The sequence below is a fragment of the Pectinophora gossypiella genome, chromosome 19 (assembly GCF_024362695.1).
Source record: "Pectinophora gossypiella chromosome 19, ilPecGoss1.1, whole genome shotgun sequence".
In the NCBI taxonomy this organism is placed as follows: domain Eukaryota; kingdom Metazoa; phylum Arthropoda; class Insecta; order Lepidoptera; family Gelechiidae; genus Pectinophora; species Pectinophora gossypiella.
This window is the reverse complement of record NC_065422.1, coordinates 7422872-7442907: the sequence shown is the minus strand read 5'-3', so window position 1 is coordinate 7442907 and position 20036 is coordinate 7422872. Positions and strand designations below refer to the sequence as shown.

At 40.0% G+C, this 20036-nt stretch overlaps 1 protein-coding gene across 1 annotated transcript in view; it reads left to right on the top strand.

The window, feature by feature from the left end:
• Positions 1 to 19964, top strand: part of LOC126375416 (protein cramped) — a 49524-nt gene extending 29560 nt beyond the window's left edge. Inside the window, exons 3-20 of the mRNA XM_050022327.1 lie at positions 4021 to 4207; positions 5113 to 5403; positions 7688 to 7891; positions 8685 to 8863; positions 10542 to 10701; positions 10975 to 11139; positions 11608 to 12053; positions 12888 to 13097; positions 13767 to 14028; positions 14921 to 15059; positions 15161 to 15272; positions 15701 to 15808; positions 16045 to 16186; positions 16543 to 16627; positions 17259 to 17383; positions 18008 to 18145; positions 19128 to 19270; positions 19807 to 19964. Of these exons, the coding sequence (XP_049878284.1) occupies positions 4021 to 4207; positions 5113 to 5403; positions 7688 to 7891; positions 8685 to 8863; positions 10542 to 10701; positions 10975 to 11139; positions 11608 to 12053; positions 12888 to 13097; positions 13767 to 14028; positions 14921 to 15059; positions 15161 to 15272; positions 15701 to 15808; positions 16045 to 16186; positions 16543 to 16627; positions 17259 to 17383; positions 18008 to 18145; positions 19128 to 19270; positions 19807 to 19926 (3216 nt within the window). The 3' untranslated portion in view covers positions 19927 to 19964. The remainder of the gene's footprint in view (positions 1 to 4020; positions 4208 to 5112; positions 5404 to 7687; positions 7892 to 8684; positions 8864 to 10541; positions 10702 to 10974; positions 11140 to 11607; positions 12054 to 12887; positions 13098 to 13766; positions 14029 to 14920; positions 15060 to 15160; positions 15273 to 15700; positions 15809 to 16044; positions 16187 to 16542; positions 16628 to 17258; positions 17384 to 18007; positions 18146 to 19127; positions 19271 to 19806) is intronic.
• Positions 19965 to 20036: the final 72 nt, after the last annotated feature.

The window sequence follows — 20036 nt, the reverse complement described above, 5'->3', positions numbered from 1 at the left end:
GCCGGATCCGACCGGATTCGGCCGGACTGATTAAATCAAGATAGTTTTCGCTTTTTAGTACAAAATAAGTGAGTTAATCAAGTGTCACTGCACTTATATGTAGGTAGTTTATAAAAATAAATCACAAATATATAAAATCGACTTTATTTGCTAACCAATGCTAAGACAAATAGACAACAAGAAAACAATTAAAATTTAGTAATGTAGGTAACTAGTAATAATTTTATGACGTAACGAGTAGTTCAGTCTTTCTAGATCTCACTTTTACAGATAGATCAATTTATAAGTAACAATATTAATTATCAAGTAACTATAATATCTCATTTAAAGTACCTAGTCATGCAACAGCTATATTATTTTCCCATAAACTGCTAGCACCGGATCCGGTATATTGGTACCGGATCCGGTAACCATTAAATGATGCCGGATCCGCCGGATTACCGGATCCGTTTTTCCGGATTGCAATCCCTACCACACGTTAGATGAAGATAAATAATCAAAGTGGAATAAAACATTCGAATTGCTCGTGCTGCTTATCTTATCAGCATTGTTTAAGAAAGAGAGGCTAAAAATACTAATACTAATATATATTGAGGCTATTGTACTTTATTGGTAATAAGTTCTACTTATAGTTTGTACCCGCAATCTTTCAATTATTATTTTTACATTTTTCCTCACCTTATGGTTGCCTGGAAGAAATCGCTTTAAGCGATAAGGCCGCCATTTGCCATGTACTTAATTAAGAGACTTTTTGTAATTATTTATTTTTAGTTTGGTGCAATAAAGTGTATTTGTATTGTATTGTATTGTAAAAATTGTCATTTACATTAGGCATTTTAAAAAAGTTAGTTTTCCAGATTGTTCCGAACGGGAATCGAATCTGGGACATCTGAGATCGAGGTGATTAGTCACGACACCACATTACATCGTATATTATACTTGTATGATAAGTACTTTTAAATATTGTGTTTACACAATAATTGTTTAATACTAATTAGTTTAATAATTATTGTCTAATATTGCGGTTTGTACTATTTTAACCGATAAGTCTTTGGAAAGCGACTCTCGTTAAACAACAAGGATTTATGATGACGTTCCGTTGCGGTTTATCTTGACGACTATATACTAATTGCGTCTATAGTTATTTGTCATTAATATATTATGTATACGATATTTTTTAATTTTAATTTATTCGGAATAACAACAGCTAGTTTTACATAAATATTTTAAGTTATAATTTTACAATATACGCCAAAATAGTTATCCACTTTTGAAATTTTCTTTTTGTTGAAAGTAGAAACTGCAGAACCAAACTGTCTTAGTAATCCATCCAGCGATCCCATCTCATTCTCTTTATACACTAAATAGGTAACTGTGATAACAGGAATTTGGGATCTTAGGGGCATTTAGTCAGAGCTAGAAAAGAAAAGGAATGAGATATATGTATAAAACTCGTAAATAAACAGTGGTGTCTTATTAAATTATGTTTTTGTTTTTTTTAAATAGTTTCCCGTTTGACAACGATAATCTGACCTTGATATTAGGTGATGACACAATTAGTACATTGGTTGATTGATTTGGCCAAAGTACATCATGATGTGGCCAACGTGTTATATGACTATTTCATTAAATGGTCAAACGTCATCATGAAATGATCAATTGTACGATCTGGCCACGACACTTTGAAACCATGTGACGTTAACTTTTTTGACAAATTAAGTAAGTCTCATTAATTGTTAAATATTAGTGTGTCAGTGTTCTAAAGTGGGTACATGGTATTGTTCATGACTGTACCATTGTAATTCTAATTACTGTTACCTACTTCAATTGGCAATATTATATAGGTATTTATAATTAGGGGAATCGAAAGTGTTGTCTCAGGATCGTAGTGCCTAAGTGGAGTTTCCATTTTCAGTTCAGCCCAATTACCCCTTTTTTCTCAGTAGGTATAAATTAAATACTATAAAATATATCAAAATCATTCGTAATGACCTTATCGTGTTCAAATATTGTAATAATATTAATATTTGAGGAAAATTGTTTTGAAAGATATCGTAAGGTTTGCAAAACCAGTAATATTGACCGCTGATTTATTTATACATAATGATTATATAATATAATGTATATATAACGAGGAGCTCGGTAGCGCAGCGGTAAACGCGCTCGGTCTGCGATTGTTGAATTTAAGCAACTTTCACAAAGGCCGGTCATAGGATGGATGACCACAAAAAAAAGTTTTCATCTCGAGCTCCTCCGTGCTTCGGAAGGCTCGTTAAGCTCCTCCTTATTATGAAAAACCTTAGTATGTTTGACTATTTATCAAAGAGTTACATTTGTGTGCAGTATCTTACGAAAAGTAATGATAGAATTGCAATCTATCACATAAAAATATACATTGACGGTAAAATGGCTATGGACTTTGAGAATCAGTGGAGCTACCGTAGTTATCTGTTTGCAGGAGTGGTAGTAAAATGACCCGTTCTTCGGAAGGCACGTAAAGCGTTTGGTCCCGATTACTACTTCCTGGTGTAGGTAAGTCTGACATGAGCCATATCAGATGCCTTTGGCGGCTCAATAATAACCCTGACACCGGGGTTGATGGGGTTGGTAATTCACCTCACAACCCACACGATAGAAGAAGAAGGAGTAATAGTAAAAGAGTGGGGTTGACCCGACGACAGCGGTTCTTTAGGACCTTTCCAACCTCACCAGAATTCACCACAAAAAAAATTGAATTGTGAATTTAAATCTTTCTTCTATTCCGTGGGAAAGGCTTATCATGGCAGAAATGTAAACTAAAGCGAACAGAAGGGTTCGGCGGCTCACCCTGACCCCAGCGTTGATGAGGTTGGTATTCCACCTCACAAACCACACGATGAGAAAAAGAACAGAAGGGAGACTAAATCACAGTGTACAAAAGCATACAGTATTTGGCCTCTATGCGCCTTAAACATAGAACTTTGTGTTTTCTGAAATAGTATTTGTAACAAGATATTTTTAATATCTTACATTGTAATTTTTTTTCGCGGGAGAGCGACCAATTTATACGTAGAAGAGCTAACAAGATTGGTACTATAACGCCTAGGGAGGCGAAGAGTTGTTTTTGAGGCTTGTTAGGCATAATCGCTCGCGTATAACATTGTTTATATAGGAACCCATTATAATAATTTTTATTAATTACACACAGTACGGTAGCGTACTTTTTATTTATTTTCTGCTCGTGTAAACCGGTAAATTCAATTTTACAAAACTAACATTATTGTACGCTGGTTTGATTAGGTACTTATACTTAAATAACACCATAATATTAAACGATATTTTGATAATATTTACAAAACATGATCATAATTATGATAACAACAGTTTAAACTACTCACGATGAAATGATAAACCTTTGAATTGTAATTGCTGTTGCACTGGTTGCCATAAAAAAAAAACAAATAAGTACCTACGTGTACTTTGTACGTACAAAAATATAGTACAAGTATAGTTGTGATACGTTTTCTTTTTGACTAGAGACTTAAGAGCTAGCTATATGGTCACTATTGGGTAGTTTCCTAGGAAAAAGATAAATTATAAAATTCTGATTACTAAACAAAGACAAATCTAAAGTTGACAAAAAACGTTTTCTTTTTTCCATTTAACTTATTTATTAATTTTAGTAAAGAAATTCACGTTTTTCTATGACGTCACAGTTTGCTTTTTCACACAAACTCCATAATAATTTTGTATTTTGACGTTTAGTAAAAAGTAACTGATTTGACTGGTTGGAAACACGGATAATTAAAGAACGAATAAAATCCAATAAGCGCTCTTTTATATGAATGAAAAAAAAAATCTTTTGTACACAGGAATATTATTATTAAAAAAAAAACACACCGTAAAATATCTTCTTTTAAAAAAAGTCTTCTTTTTATCAAGTCAACATGTCGGACGCTGGCACATGTTGTAGTAGAAACGCGGGCTGTCCCAATTCTGTTTGGCGGATTCTTAACCAAAACCCCATGATATTGTCCACAGGTAGTGGTCAAAGAAGCTATGTCACCAACAACCCCAACACAGAACTCCGAACCAGAACGCACGGAACTACTGGGGTCGCTGACGACGCAACAGCAGCAACGCACCAGCGCCAGGGTCATAAAAAAACTGCGATTGGAGCCCCTAGTCGACAAGGACAAGAGAGGAAAAAGGCCTGATGGGACTGATGGTAAGATGCTCATATTAATACCTCGAGGAGCTCGGTGGCGCAGCGGTAAACGCGCTCGGTCTGCGATTGTTGAAGTTAAGCAACTTTCGCAAAGGCCGTCATAGGATGAGTGACCACAAAAAAAAGTTTTCATCTCGAGCTCCTCCGTGCTTCGGAAGGCACGTTAAGCCATTGGTCCCGGCTGCATTAGCAGTCGTTAATAACCATCAATCCGCACTCATGGCTTAAGGCCCGATCTCCCTATCCATCCATAGGGAAGGCCCGTGCCCCAGCAGTGGGGTATTCATAATAATCCTAATTATAGTTTGACAGCTCTTAAACTAGCACCGTCCTTCACTTACAATAACTGCAAGAAAGAGATAGAGCTGGTTTTAGTCATGTCGAATTACGTTAAATTTAAGTAGGTGGTTGCTCGAATCGGCGCCATTGTTCCTCGACATATCATGTCTTTTGGTTGTTAACGCTAGCGTGGTCAAATAATTGGGTAATCTGACGAAACGAAACATTCATAATCTACGTATAAAGACAATCGGTTTTTTTAGCCGAAGATCCACTTGATGGGCCTTGACCGGTCCACTGGATGGAAGGCGGCATTCGTCGCCCATGGACATTTGCAACATTAGAGATACTACTCATACATTGCTGATCTTACCTGTCTTTAAGAGCCCTGTTTACACGCTTTATGTAAGACCCTCATGTTCGTTAAGCCGTTGGTCCCGGTTACTACTTATTGATGTAAGTGAGTAATCGTTACATGAGCCATGTCAGGGGCCTTTGGCGACTCAATAATAACCCTGACACCAGGGTTGCTGAGGTTGGTAATCCACCTCACAACCCACACGATAGAAGTAGAAGATGTTATAGCGATTTAACAGCATCAGCAATCTATAACTTATTTTTTACAGATATACCAGAATGTGAGACGCCAATTAAAATAGACGAAAAGGAACCGTTAAAATTCCCCACTGTGAAGCAACGTATGCCCAAAGCTTTATGGTCAACAGATGAAAAGAGCCTGTTCTTTGAAGCCCTCAACGAGTATGGGAAAGACTTTGACGCGATCACAGCCTATATTTGTGCTAAAATGAAGAAGAAAGGAATGACTGATGCTAACAACTTGAAGACTAAGACGCAAGTCAGCCATTTTTACTACAGAACGTGGCATAAGCTATCGAAACACGTGCAGTTTGATGAGAGTGAGTAGCTTTTTATTTTATCCATAGATCTGTAGCGTTTCTATTCAAAGGATATCCAAACTAACTTACTATAAAGTTTGGGAATTCGGTTTTGAGCAGGTTCGGTTTCTTACAAAAGTGACTGGCAATCGATCTTGTAGTTCCAAGGAAAATACAGCCCAATGAGAGACTTTCCAGGCTACGTTTACCAAAAACAATATAGATGGCGTTGTTCGGTTTAAACGTGATAATCACCTATTTTCTCATTCATTATTCCAAAATACAATATAGGTAATGGCAGAAGCATATGTAATAGTATTTTTTCTACTCCTCTACTTTAATCTGGCATTTAAATAACCAAAAAGTCTAATATAATAAGTACATACATAATTAAACTCTTTGAAAAAGTGTACGCTCTATGGCCTATAAAAGCATTGTTTACAAAGTGTAACTGTACTATAATGTCGCCAAAAAAGCATTGTTATTGTTTTTTTTTTTTGACCTGGAAACTGGCACCTTTACTTTGTTTGGTGCCATAGATATACTATAAAAAAAAAGTATACATTTGCCGCCATTTTCCCGCGCGTTGGAAAATTATTTTATGCAACAGTTGTATAAGAAGGGTCAAAAAATGCGAGTGGCGTGAGTTGCGATGTGAGCCTTGGCGAACATCGCAATAAGAGACGCCACGAGCATTTTTTGACCTAGTTATACAACGTTGCATACAATACTTTTTCTACGACGACGTAATTTTAAATGAAACAAAAATTATACAAAGAAAAAATTTATTTATAAAAATGAAGATGTAAATTTTGAATGGTATTGTGTGATATGGTAATATTGGGTACATTGGTAGGTTTTACTGCAGTGTTGATATGTAGATCGGTATTTTGTCCAATTTATTTTCCAACGGGCGGGAAAATGGCGGCAAATGTATACTTTTTTTTATAGTATATCTATGGCACCAAACAAAGTAAAGGTGCCAGTTTCCAGGTCAAAAAAAAAAAACAACAACAATGGTTTTTTGGCGACATTATAGTACAGTTACACTTTGTAAACAATGCTTTTATAGGCCATAGAGCGTACACTTTTTCAAAGAGTTTAATTATGTATGTACTTATATTAGACTTTTTGGTTATTTAAATGCCAGATTAAAGTAGAGGAGTAGAAAAAAAATATTGTTGCTTGATATTTTTATCATAATATGTATAGAATTACATTGCTACCTTTATTGTTTGTCTTTATTTTAATCAGAATAATAATGGGTGGAAGATGTAATTGTGCCTGTGTAATAAAAAGGATCATCATTTATGCCCAAAAACAAAGATGAAAGATGCATTATGTCTGTTATCCATAAAATTCGAAGGTTGAACGAAGAAAAAACTGTACAGCGCCATCTATATTGTTTTTGAGGAAAGTACCCTGGAAAGTCCCTCATTACAAAAGTCACTTGTCTCTAAAAATGTGTTTTTTTTTTCTGGAATCTTTACAATATTTTCCTTCGCTGTGATAAAGCATGATATATGTATATAAACTCTATTACTCGGATACAGTGGCATAATTTCTACATCACGCAGGATTTGAAGAGAGGCGCGTTCTGACCTCTAGCGAGATCATCTCGGATTCAATTTTAATTTTAGTATTTGAATTTTCTCTTTTGTTTTATTTGTCCAGTATCCTATACAAAACATGTATCATGTCAGGACATCGACCTTACATTTTCTGCCGATAGCAAGGTGACCGAAGTTTATTTTTCATTTTGAATTTATTTTATTAATTTTATTTCACCTTCATATCAGCACACACATTAGTCGTCTTGACATATATTTGTTTATGGATTTGTGTGTGTAAGTAAATAGTCGTTACATGAGTCGTGTCAGGGGCCTTTGGCGGCTCAATAGTAACCCTGACACCAGGGTTGATGAGGTTGGTAATCCACCTCACAACCCACACGAGAGAAGATAGATTTGTTGCTAATTAGCATTTGTTATTATAACTTACTGTGTTACTGTTTGATTGACCAAATGATGGGTACCTACAGAACATCTTCCAACACGCTGCGCCATCGCCCCGCCGGCGTGGTCAACGATTTCCCTCATTCAGCGCTTGTCGTTACCGGCCCACTAGAGTCGATACATTCTTTCACATATAATCCCCTCAGTCGTCTGAACCACTGCTCAAGGCCGACGCGTCCAAATGTTATCTTTTAAATTTTGTTCCGAGTGAGAGAGAGAGAGAGAGAAATCTACAATAAGTAACGTCAAAAAAAAATGTTGCGCCATATTTACATGATGCCATTTTGCAGACGTAAAGAAAGTAGCGCAAGAGTTGTACGCGTTGATAAACTACGGTGAACTCCGGAAGAAGTTGGTGTCGGTGAATGAGAAGACTTGCGCGCGACTCGGCGAGATGGTGCTCGGGGGGAGCATGGTGGTGCGCGCGCGCGGCAGGAACCTGAGGGTGCGCACGCCCATGTGTCGAGCGCTCAGGAAGCTCAACCAGATAACAGGTATGATTGGAGTTGGTAGCTACGGGCTTACTACCTCTATATCTGCGGGCTTAGCACCGTAAGCGCGCGACTCTTTCTCGCCTCGACATGCGTCACCCGTCACTCTCTCACAGTACTGCACAGAAAGAGACAGGTGATCTTTGTCGCGGCGAGAAAGATTTGCGTGCTTACGGTGCTAAGCCCGCTGGTGTGTTTATCCCAGGAAACTAGGTGCGCGGATGAAACTAAACAAAACGGCCCGGCCCTAGAGCCTTGGGACTTCAAATCTAGGTCCTGTATTAAGGAGATCGAGCGTCAGTTGCGGATGAGGGGAGACGATCCTCGCTAGGGATGTTTCTTTTGCTCAGGGACATTACCGGTCCAACGCGGGAATGCTGTTAGCATAATAGTAAGCTTTGAACAGGGCTCTGCAGCGGTCTTTTTTAGTTATGGTTGGGCATAATTCGGGATGTATTAAGTTATTTTTCTAATAGATAAGTACCTAATATTACATTATATCTCCGCTGATGCTATTTGTAGGGATCTGTAATTAACTTTAACTATGCTTATTGATGAATGTAAGGATCGAAGCAAATTGAATTCCATTGTCTGCTTACCTCAATGGGAAATAGGCGTAAGTATATGTATGTATGTAATTGACTTTGGGTTGTTACTTTTCGTGTTAGTAAGTTATTACTGTCGGTACCTAATTGGGAAACTTCTAACATCCGTCGCAAAATGAACTAAGTACCCACACCTCGCTGAGCTTCTAGTACGTGTACCAAGTAGTAACCAAGCAGCGTGTCCCGTGCAGAGCGGTCGTGCGGGCTGCGCGTGTGGTCGCGCGCGCAGGTGGTGCTGCGCGCGCGGCACGCGGCGGCGTGGGCGCGCGTGCAGGCGGCCGCGCACAACCCGCGCGCCGCGCTGTCGGCGCCGCTGCGCACGCCGCTGCGGGCGCTCGTGCGCGCGCTGCAGCTGCGCTGGGCCGGCACCGTATCCTTGACACCTTTATAGCCACGGCACACCCCGGACACTTCACGTACCTACTCACATAAACATCATCCTACTAACATCTATTATAAATATCGTGGCCATATCATAGAATTGATCATTTCATGAAATGATCGATCATTTCATGAAATGGTCATATTTCATGAAATAGAACAACATTCGTTGGCCACATCATGATGTGGTTTGGCCAGATCAATGAACACAAAACGTTTAACGATATGACCAACTAAATGCATGATTACTTCATGATATGGCCAAACGTTAGCGATCATATCGTAAAATAGTAACATTATCCACCGGTAGTGGCGCTGGTGTCGCTTTGTTTTTGTTTTGCATAATGGCGGCGGACAATAATTATTCTTTTGTGAACGCGAATAATACGAATAATAATGAGCAAATACAAGATAAAAGTGCAGTGAAGCAATGTTTTGACGCTAAGGTGAAAAGAAAAACACGTATTAACAGTAGACAGCAACTTTATTTTTATTTTTAGGTTATATGGCAAATAATGAAGGTCGAGTGACAACGCTACGTAAATCAATGGACTATTATGGGATTTCAAAATATGATATAATTAAAACTGCGAATGAAGAGATATTAATTTTAAAAAAGAAAAATATAGACGATGTCCGTAAAGTTTCTTTTTTTTGACGTGACTTATTGTAGATTTGCCGCAGATGGCATTAACTACTTGAAACGGGATTCTATTAAAACGCATAAATGTTTTTGTCATAATTTAAATTATCATAATCCTTTTTGCATAACGTTTTTTATCATAATAGTACTTTCCCATAATAACATCTAGGAATACTGGTTTGTTAGGTATTAACTTATTTTTGGACTAATATTTGTTAGTATAAATTTGATTCGCATATAAATAGGCATCCATAATTCTTTTTTAGAATAATAGTGTTTTGTTATCATTTTTACAAGCCATAACAGTAGGTTAGGGTGCGGCGGGGGTGGCCCTTGGGCCACCCCTACGCCGCCAGCATGTTTATCTTACACACGAAAAGTATACTGAATGATGGCCAATGGCATGAAATAGTGTCTAAAAATATGACGACGACTTCAAAGCGAGATGCAGTAACGACTACATCAACACTCCGTTAATCGAAAATGACTTTTGAATTTTTATTTGACTTTTAAACATTTTTGTACTTTGTACTAGAGTAATACATTATTTCCTACCTTATTTCGCGTTTTTATTATACCACTTATCATGGACACCCTACATTAATGATATGGCCAAACGTGGATGGAAATATCATTAAACGCTGACGTTTAAACGATATGGTCAGTTGAAGTTGGCCATTTCATGAAATACGACCATTTCATGAAATGGTCGATCATTTCATCAAATGGTCAATTCTATGATCTGGCCACGACATCAACACGAATATTTACGCATAAACTACTACACATATTTTGACGAAACTTAACAGTATTATAGCTTAATATACCACACCATGGACCCTTTATACTAAAACCTCGTTTTACCCAGACACTACATTGACATTTCGTACACGCGTAACTGTGTATGTGACCACTCTGCGTCTCTATTACAAAAAATCGCTTTTCAGACCCACAAATTGTCCATGACTAACAATGTTATAACTTTTATACCATCAAAATTTGCACCCTTAACTCCCTATTAAAGCGCAAATACAGAGTGGAAAAAATACTAGAACCGACAACAGATGAAGTTAAGGAAAATGAGGACATCGTCCCAGAGTTGTCAACCAGGCCTGCTTGTCTCGCAGAAGATGATGAACTGGATAATCATTTAGGATTGGAAACCGATAGGCTGATCGTGCAAGGTTAGTAATATATCCTTAATTTTACGTTTTTTTTTAGCTAAGCTTTTATGGTGCAAAAGCGCACGCATGCACAGTATAGTACACACGCACGCAAATAATACGCACGCAAACGCTAATGCCACGAACATACACTATATAGCTCTGCATAGATCCATTTTCACGTGTGACCATATTTTGCAGTCTTTCTAAATTTTATTTGTAGTTTTGATTTTAAACAAATTTAAATTACAAAATTTAAAAACTACTATCTCACACGACATATTTATCTAACAGAACTAAAGCTGCCAAAGAAACCAGTGTTGCACGTGGGACCTCGGTTGAACGCAGATATACACATACCTGCGATAAGTCCAAGTGAGCAACTGTCCAGTCAGAAGATATGCTTCTCATCTTATCTGGAGAGAATGTGCTCGCAACGCCGGGATAAGAATAGTGGAGGTAAGTGATACATTTCGGCTTAGAGATTGACAAGGATCTTTTGCCGCGGCTTTTGTCTCCACATTAATGGCACAGGCATTCACTAGGTAAGCGTGTACCACCTTAAACCACATCTTCACTTACCATCAGGTGAGATTGTGATCAAACGCAAGCCTGGTTGTGTCGTTTTCATAAGATGCTATGTTACTTCCGATTTTTGCCGCGTGTGAAAACATCCTTGTCGGTCTATACATAAGACGGTTCGGAATCCTATGCCCGTTTTATTAATAGAGAATGAAATTGACGCGAAAGCAGTAACAGAGCGAGAATAATAGTTTTTGTGCATCAGTCCATTCCAACCGAATGGTTTTACCTTTTGATTCGACCGGCTTACCCTAATCATAAGTGCAGGCGTCCGTTTATGTATTTGTGCGCTGGACAGAATGTCGACAAATGGATCTAGGGTTATAAAGTTTCTTCAACTTACAGCAAAAATCAGGACGCCGAAACGGCAACGAAAAGACAGCACATCAGAAACTAAAGAAACGGAACCCAAAAAGTTTAAGCTTGAAGATGACCCGGTGAAACTTATAAATATAGATGAAACTGCAATAGATGGCATTGAACTGATGGCCCATTACAAACATAACCAAGACGATGAAGAGAAACCCAGCACAGAAGATGAGAAAGACCTGAAATCAGAAGAAACAGCAGAAGAAGAAGTAGAAACAGAAAGAGACAAAGATATTGAAACTGATAAAGAGATGTCAGAGAGAGATAAAGATATGTTAGAAAGAGAGAAGGATTTATCAGAAAAAGAGAAGGACAGCTTGTCGGAAATGGAAGATGATGAGAAATATAACAAAAGTGAAAGTGACAATGAGAGTGACCACGGGAAAGAGAAGGCAAAGGAGAGGAAGTTCAAAAATCTCAAGGTATGTATTCATGGGTAGATCCAGAGGGAGGTTATGGGGGCCATGAGTCACTTTTACTTTTTAAAATATATGCACTTTATACATAGTACTCTATTAGAACTCTTTGCTGGAGTAGGGAGTAAAGAAAAAACAGAAAATGTGTTCAATAACTTATCATCATTTAAGCATAAACTACACAATTATAGTCTTGGGGCCTCCACCACAAAGAGACTCTTCCTACAGATGGGCACAATAGGTTAGAAAATTAGGTAGATAGATAAGTGGAAACTGAATATTCTACCAATGTGGCTGAAATGTTAGTACTAGCACAATTTGCAAAAACAATTTATTCAAGTACATGTGGTTCAGCGTATAACAGACGATGATTCACGTTTACTTGTCAGCCTGAATCGTCCTCAGAACTTACAGAAATAGGCTTCCAGTAGGGGCCCACAGCAACAGACCCTAAATGCGGCGCTAACGGGCATGTTATAAAAGTCTAATTAAAGCTTATGTCCTACCCAACATGATGGTCGACAGGCTCAACATACGGTTCATCATGCCCATCTTCAGACTTCTACTATTAAAGACCTTCACGAAGCCACTGACAATGCGGTAAGCGTGGCCAATTATTGGTCAGCAAAAATTTCATATCGATCGCCATCGACTCGCAAAGAAGATCTTCAGACTTCAATATCAAGTGAGGCTGCATTGTCTTCTGACTACCGGATGAGAGCCCTCAGCGCTCCCCATTTGTCCGGCCAAGTAGTTAATGCCATTTGCGGCAAACCCACAATAAGTCACATCAAAAAAAAGTCTTCGGAAAAAGTTATTTATTCCATTGCATCATTGAAGGTAAAATTCCGCATACGACCCAAGAAACGTGGAGGTATGTACGCCGTAGTGATAGAGAAGGAGCAAGAGGAAGGGCTGAGCAAAGAGGAACCTTCGAAGGAAGAGGAAGCCAAGCCTGAGATAGACGTCGACTTGGCGATCAGACAAGTGAGGAAGGGCTGGAGTATGTATGATGCTGGGGATCTGACGATAGGAGACCTGTATCTTATGGTGAGTTATAACAGTTTTGTTATTTATTAAGGGTTAACAGTATATTGCAACAATAGAATATAATACTACAAATAGAGCGGTAACAGTCCGCCTTGCGACTTATTCGTATCGGGCGCCGACCTCACCCACTCTTGAGTCTTAATTAGCATAGAATAAGGAATAAAACCTCCACCAACCCGCATTGGAGCAGCGTGGTGGAGTATGCTCCATACCCCCTCCGGTTGATTGAGGGGAGGCCTGTGTCCAGCAGTGGGGCGTTTATAGGATGTTTATGTAAGGAATAAATACTACGTATAGAACGGCTACTCTCCGCTCCCCACTAGCGGCTGAGAGAGTTTAAACCCCCATATGGTGTAAGACGTCACATAGAGATGCGCGTGTCCGATGATGTCAATGTGTAGTATCTGTGTAAAACGAGGTTGTTTATATGAAGTTTCCGGGGTGTGAATTTAGTTTAATGGTACATAGTGAGGATCTCTGTGACCTTTACCACCAATCTAGGGGTACCTGATTCAATCCATTAATTTATGATGGATATATTTCGAAAACAATTTCGGATTCAGTGCTCCTAGCCTTGTGCTTGGCCAGGGATTTGACCTCGCATCCTTTCGGACTTCTATGCAAGTTCTGTACATTACATACGGTTTCTATGATGTTTTGTCTTCACAGTTCGGATCCCGTTCAAAGCTCGAGCTAGACTACTGGTGGGCAGAGCCAACCCCGCCACTGCCGCGCAATAATAACACTATACCTGACTCACTCGCACCCACGTGTGACAAGGAAAAGAAAGAGAAAGCTGAAAAGATGCCAGACAAAGACAGCGCTATAGAGGACAGCGAGCGAGCGAGAGAGAGCGATACAGATATATTCTCGCCCAAGAACACATACAGTCAGGATAGCAATGATGCATTGTCCGGCGATGAAAGGAAAAGTAAGTACTCGGTGGTTAAAAAGGCCACATCAAAGCAATTCATCTAAAAAAGCAATATTGCTATTTGACATTTGTGAACATTGCGCACTTACTTTTATACGCGCAAATGTCAAATTGCAATATTGCTTTTGTAGATAATGATTCCTCCCTGAGATCCCTGATTTGTCTTTACTTTAAGTGCCAATTTTCAACCAAACGGGGTTGTGCCTTTTTACTTAAGTTATTTGGAAAATATTAGCTACAAACTAGCATGCAACGTGATGACATCATCACAACCACCACCACCTTATGATAATTTTAATTGTTTTATGAAAATTTAAATAATGTTATTGCTTTGTTTTTGTGTGAGGCGTCCTTTTATAATGAACAATTCTATAAACTCACGCCTATTTCCCACCGTGTGGTAAGCAGAGACTAAAGAATTCCATTTGCTTCGATCCTGACACACATAGACAGGATGTGTTCCCATAAATCACACTCAAAAACCATTGCAATGACACACTCGAGAAGGCACAAGAAGGTCGCTTCACCATCTGTGCCATCTAATGACTCTCAGCTAAAATACCGTGTCGCGCGGCCGCTACTGGCGCTCTCGCATCCGACTTTACAACCATTTTAAATGCTGCCACAGTAACTCTGTTTGGCATCTGGTAAAGAGAGACGTACCTGTAATGATGAGTGATGTGCCGTTCCCGGGAATGTTCCCACTTTGAGAATGTTTCCGGCAATTAAAAGGCGGAAAACTTACGTTAAAATAACTTTATTACCAAATCTTTAGGCAGATAAAACCTGGCTACAAGAAAGAATCATTTGAAAACGAGAAGCAGCCAGTGTCCTTACTATTAAAGTGTTTTGAAACATCATTGGATGTAACCATTGTATTTTACACTAGGCGAACAAACAGCGTCTCCGGATCACAAGTCATCATCAGCTAACGCCACTTTCAAGCTGGTCAGCAAACTCATCAACCGACCTGCGCCGCCGGCCCAGACCAACAACACAAACAACGGTTTCTCGCAGCTTAGTGATCGGTAAGATATCGGATGACGTCAGCTGGGCTAACCTTGAAATGTTAGCTGTCACTTGTGCATACCTGGTCTTCCTATACCATACTATTGTCTATGTTCTTCAGGTTGAAACGTCTACTGGCGTTGGTGGGTAACACTCACGTCGCAGCCGGCTCGGGGCCGATAGCGCGATGTACGTGCGGACACGTGTGCCCACAACAGAGAAGACAGGTTCAGGTAACATACGCATCTTTAATGGAGTTTCGCAAAGCAAAAACACACCCTGGACACTCCATACAAAAATCTTATTGTTACCGTGTGCTGCCTTGTCGAGTGCGACAGAGACAATCCGCGAGTGCTGCCCAATACTTCTTAACGCTTACGGCTATATAGACTAAAGTAAGACCCAGAGGGGGTGAGGTAAATCTAACTCGGCGCCCGATACGAATTGGTGCGGGGCGGAGTTATCGTTCGATACGCATTATCTTCTCCTATGGTGTGGGTTGTGAGGTGGATTACCAACCCCATCAACGCTGATATCATGATGATGATGATGAATTTTCCAAAAGTGGGAACACATTCCCGAGAACGGCACGTCACTGGTCCGGGGTAGACATACGAGCGTAGTACTCTATACATTTTACCAATTTATAATTATCTTCCAGAAGCAAATATGCGCACCGCAATGTACGTCCCAAATGCCGCCGAAAGCTGAAGATAATTCAACAGTGTTCCGACATCCAACGCCTATTGCTCCGAGACCTGACAACGAAGTAAGTATCTCATCATATCCCTATAATGGCATTATCCCGATTTTCACAGGATCAGCTTACCTAACCTGAAGATTTGACAGGTCCGGTTTTTTACAGAAGCGACTGCCTTTCTGCAACTCAGAATCACGGTCTGAGTCTATCCCCTCAGTATTCATTACGATGTCACTAACACTGTATACCTACGCAAGTAAATGAAATGCAGATGTAAGTAAATAATATTATGTATGTTATTTCAGGCCCAAAAGTCGTTAAACTTATTAGAAGGGTTGCCGCGCTGGCGCCGCGGCCGCCCGCGCGGTCGTCCACGGGACACGACCGACCGACGAGTGGTCGTCCAGCGACTGCTGCCCTTACTGCCCAAACTGCCGCCCCCCAGCAGTAAGTCAATACTACTAATATGATAAACGTGAAGAGAACATACGGGCAAGGTATTATTTTAAGGTTATTATAGTTATTCAGAAGACATGAATGCATGGGATTAACTGATTGGGAACTAATAGTAGGAAGCTTTTTTTTGACGTTACTTTTTGTAGATTTGCCGCAGACGGCATTAACTACTTGGCTGGACAAATAGGGGGGCGCTAAAGGCTCTCACCCGGTATAGTAGGCAGCCAAATTACTAAACTGTACAACAATATTTTATGTTTTTTTAAAGAACGTCTAGGCCCCTGTGCCGAGGATTTTCTTGTGACTGTGTACGAATGAGTTAATTAATTAATGTTTTTCTTTATTAGATTTGATACCAGTCAAAATTGTGCCAAATTCGCCGCCACCATTGCCGAGAATTTTGCCGAAACCACCAGTTACGTCGACTTCAGAGTAAGTTCGTCTTTCATAATGCTCACGGCCAAGTACTAGAATGCAATTCCGGTATTGGTGTTCCCTTCAACTTACCTACATTGAAGTTCCTTCATCACAAATCTAATTACTCCTTAACCTATTTAAGAGGCAGAATGATGTCAAGAGTAAACCCCTTTTAAATTAAAAAAAAAGTTGAAACAATTACAAAGCTTTTAAAAACCAACCATTATTTATTGTATTACTATCTATTATAAATATAATTAGGGCACATCAGCGTTGTGCCAACTAGGAGTCGAAGTGGTGGCCATGGCCGAAATCGGTCGGTGATCATCAAATATAATTATGTATGTTTTATTCATCACGAAATGCCACAACCCACAAACATAAAATAAGTACTTATATATAAGAAAATCTAATTTATTGCAACTATTTAAAAACAAAACAAACACATAACTTATAAATAAAACTCTTTCTCGAATATGTCACATCGAGGTAAGATGGCCAACAAGCTGGCAGCATTTTGGATGGGTACTTATATTAAAAATATAACCAAGGGAAGCTCTGTTCCCTCTGAATTTCCAGACTTTCATCCCCCGAAGCCACGATGTGACGCATTGAAAGATCCTCCTATGATTATGTCTTATTTCAGCTTATCCTTCTTCTACGTGCTGAGCGAGTCGAACGGACAATTTTTCTTCCACGACGGCGATAGACGGATACCGATAACACCGTTGCCTACCAACAAGGCTGGCGACAAACATACAGAAGATACAGGTACATATGTGCTATTGAGATTGTGAGGGTAGTTGGATATTATTATACCCATACACTAGACAGACAAACTGGGACGCTAGTACGCGTGTTTTATAAATTGTCTTTTGTTTGATAAGGACATTGCATGATTGAACCACCTGATTGGCCGAAAAACGTAAGATGATTCCGTGCTTCGAAGGGCACGTTAAGCCCTTGATTATTAGCCGTAAAAAAACACCTCCCCTAACCCGCAATGGAGCAGACTAGTGGATTATGCTCCATACCTTTGTCATAAAATAAGGAATAAGCAACTCTCCGCTCCTCATCAGCTTCTGAGCTAGGTTTACATCAGTCAATAACCTGACACAGTTAAGTAGACAGCACGTCAAACGGATTGCATACCAGCGACGTACCTTTTTGATTCGCCCGGGTTATTCATTTATTTACTCATTCTTCGTAAAATTAAGAGCTGTGAATCATCCGTCCCTTTCCTTTTCGACGGATATGAAAATGACGGATATAACTTAAAATAAAATCAGGCGGTGTCTGCAGGAATCGGGGCCAGTATCGGCCCAAAACTTGCTAAACCTGCTACACTTGCATGTTGCTTTTTTTATACTATTAACAGTAACGTTATATTTTCAGACAATGAAACTATCAAGGAGGAGATGAAAGAAGACGCAAAGCCGGAGACGTCAAGCGAGGCGTCTTTCACGCTGAAAGACGCCGAAGACTCTACTTCGGCCGTACACAAGACTGAAAACGATAACCCAGATATAGCCAGTAAGATTACACTCTCCTTGGCATTTATGATTCCCATCTGATGGGATCTGTCTATTTATTTCTATGTATTTATCTAGGGATCTAACGGCCTCTGTAGTCCAGTGGTTGAGCGTTGTACTCACGATCCGGAGGCCCCGAGTTCGAATCCCGGTGGGGGCATATCACAAAAATCACTTTGTGATCCCTAGTTTGGTTAGGACATTACAGGTTGATCGCCTGATTGTCCGAAAGTAAGATGATCCGTGCTTCGGAAGGCACGTTAAGTCGTTGGTCCCGGTTACTATTTACTGATGTAAGTGAGTAATCGTTACATGAGCCATGGCAGGGGCCTTTGGCGGCTCAATCATAACCCTGACACCAGGGTTGATGAGGTTGGTATTTCACCTCACAACCCACACGATAAGAAGAAGATCTAGGCATCTTATCTATATAGGGACCTATGTATTTCTCTTCCACTCTATGGCCGCTATCAGAGACACACGGCGCGGTGCGCTGGGCGTCAAGCGTTTTCTCCATTCATGGAGAGGCGGTGCGTCAAACCGCGCGTCATCAAGCGGCAAACATGTCCGGCCCAATTCCATTTAAGTTTGGCGGTTTTACGTCCCACATCAGCGATTCCAGTGTTGTATTTCGGACTGTATCTACGAGTTTTAAGTTTACGCGGTTATTATCATAATTAAAGCACATAATAACGGGTTCTTACCGCGTTTAAATGGGGATATGAGACTCCCGATATTTTGACACTGTTGCAAGTGCCATGATCACGGGATGACTGATGAGATTGGAGTGGAGTAGGTAGATCCATAATTTTCTACGGGCAAACATATCTGTCTACCCTCTTTCTTCGCCGCTTGTTTATGTTTTTGATATCGGAATGTTCGGAACCATCTGAACTCGCATTATGTGCTTTAATTATGTATCTGCGAGTACGATAGATTATTTTCGATCAGAGACGATAAAGTACCCATGTTTTATGTTTTAGACTTCCTCCCCTCGGAGTCGATGTCTTTGTCCCCCTCGCGGCTGCTACGCGACTCAGACGGCTGGCTGGAGGGCTCCGTGCAGGACTTCTCGCTCAGCAGCTTCCTCGGACACCTGGAGGGGCGCCCGCAGCCCGACTTAGCGGTAAATATCTTGTTTAGTAAACCACGTATAGCAACATAAGTTCACAACTATATCCCAATTGGGGTAGTCAGAAGTACATCCATCGCAAAATGAACAAAGTAACCTCACCGATACGAGCTTTCCTTGGAAACGATTTGGGCAACCAACTTAATATTAACTTAATTTGACAGGACTAAACCTCCACCTCTTACTTGCGCGTATTATTAATCAAGGATGGCACTAATTTAAGAAATGACAGACTAATATTAGGTTAAGTTTGTGCTCGCCTGAATAGGCACCATTGTGGGTCATTTTAGTCCCTCCCTAGCAACTGGACAAAATCTCAGGTGGACGGATTAGCAATTGGACAGGATATGTACAGTCCATGACATAACGATTCTAAGGGAAGGAGTAAGGATCGCGCACGAACTCTGTCTCGCTTGCACGCATAGGGTAAGGCGGCACACACAGATGCGTGTGCACATTGTTTGCAAATCTGTGTGTAAGAACGAGATTTTAGTATGGAGTGCCCTATAAGCTTATTTGTAATTTGCCAGGTGGAATCCCAGCTTCAATCTTTGATGGCAGAATCAAGTGTGGACTATGTGGCAAAGTTTGCCGACCTGGCCGCCGAGGTCACCGACGACCACCCACTGCCTGCAGATGAATTACTTTAAGCTATTTCTAAGAGAAAATAAATCTATAATCGCAATTACTATGGATTTTCTTTCTCTAGACATCTGTTTACCCTCTTGATCAGCTAAAGCATAGAATAAGGAACGGCGAC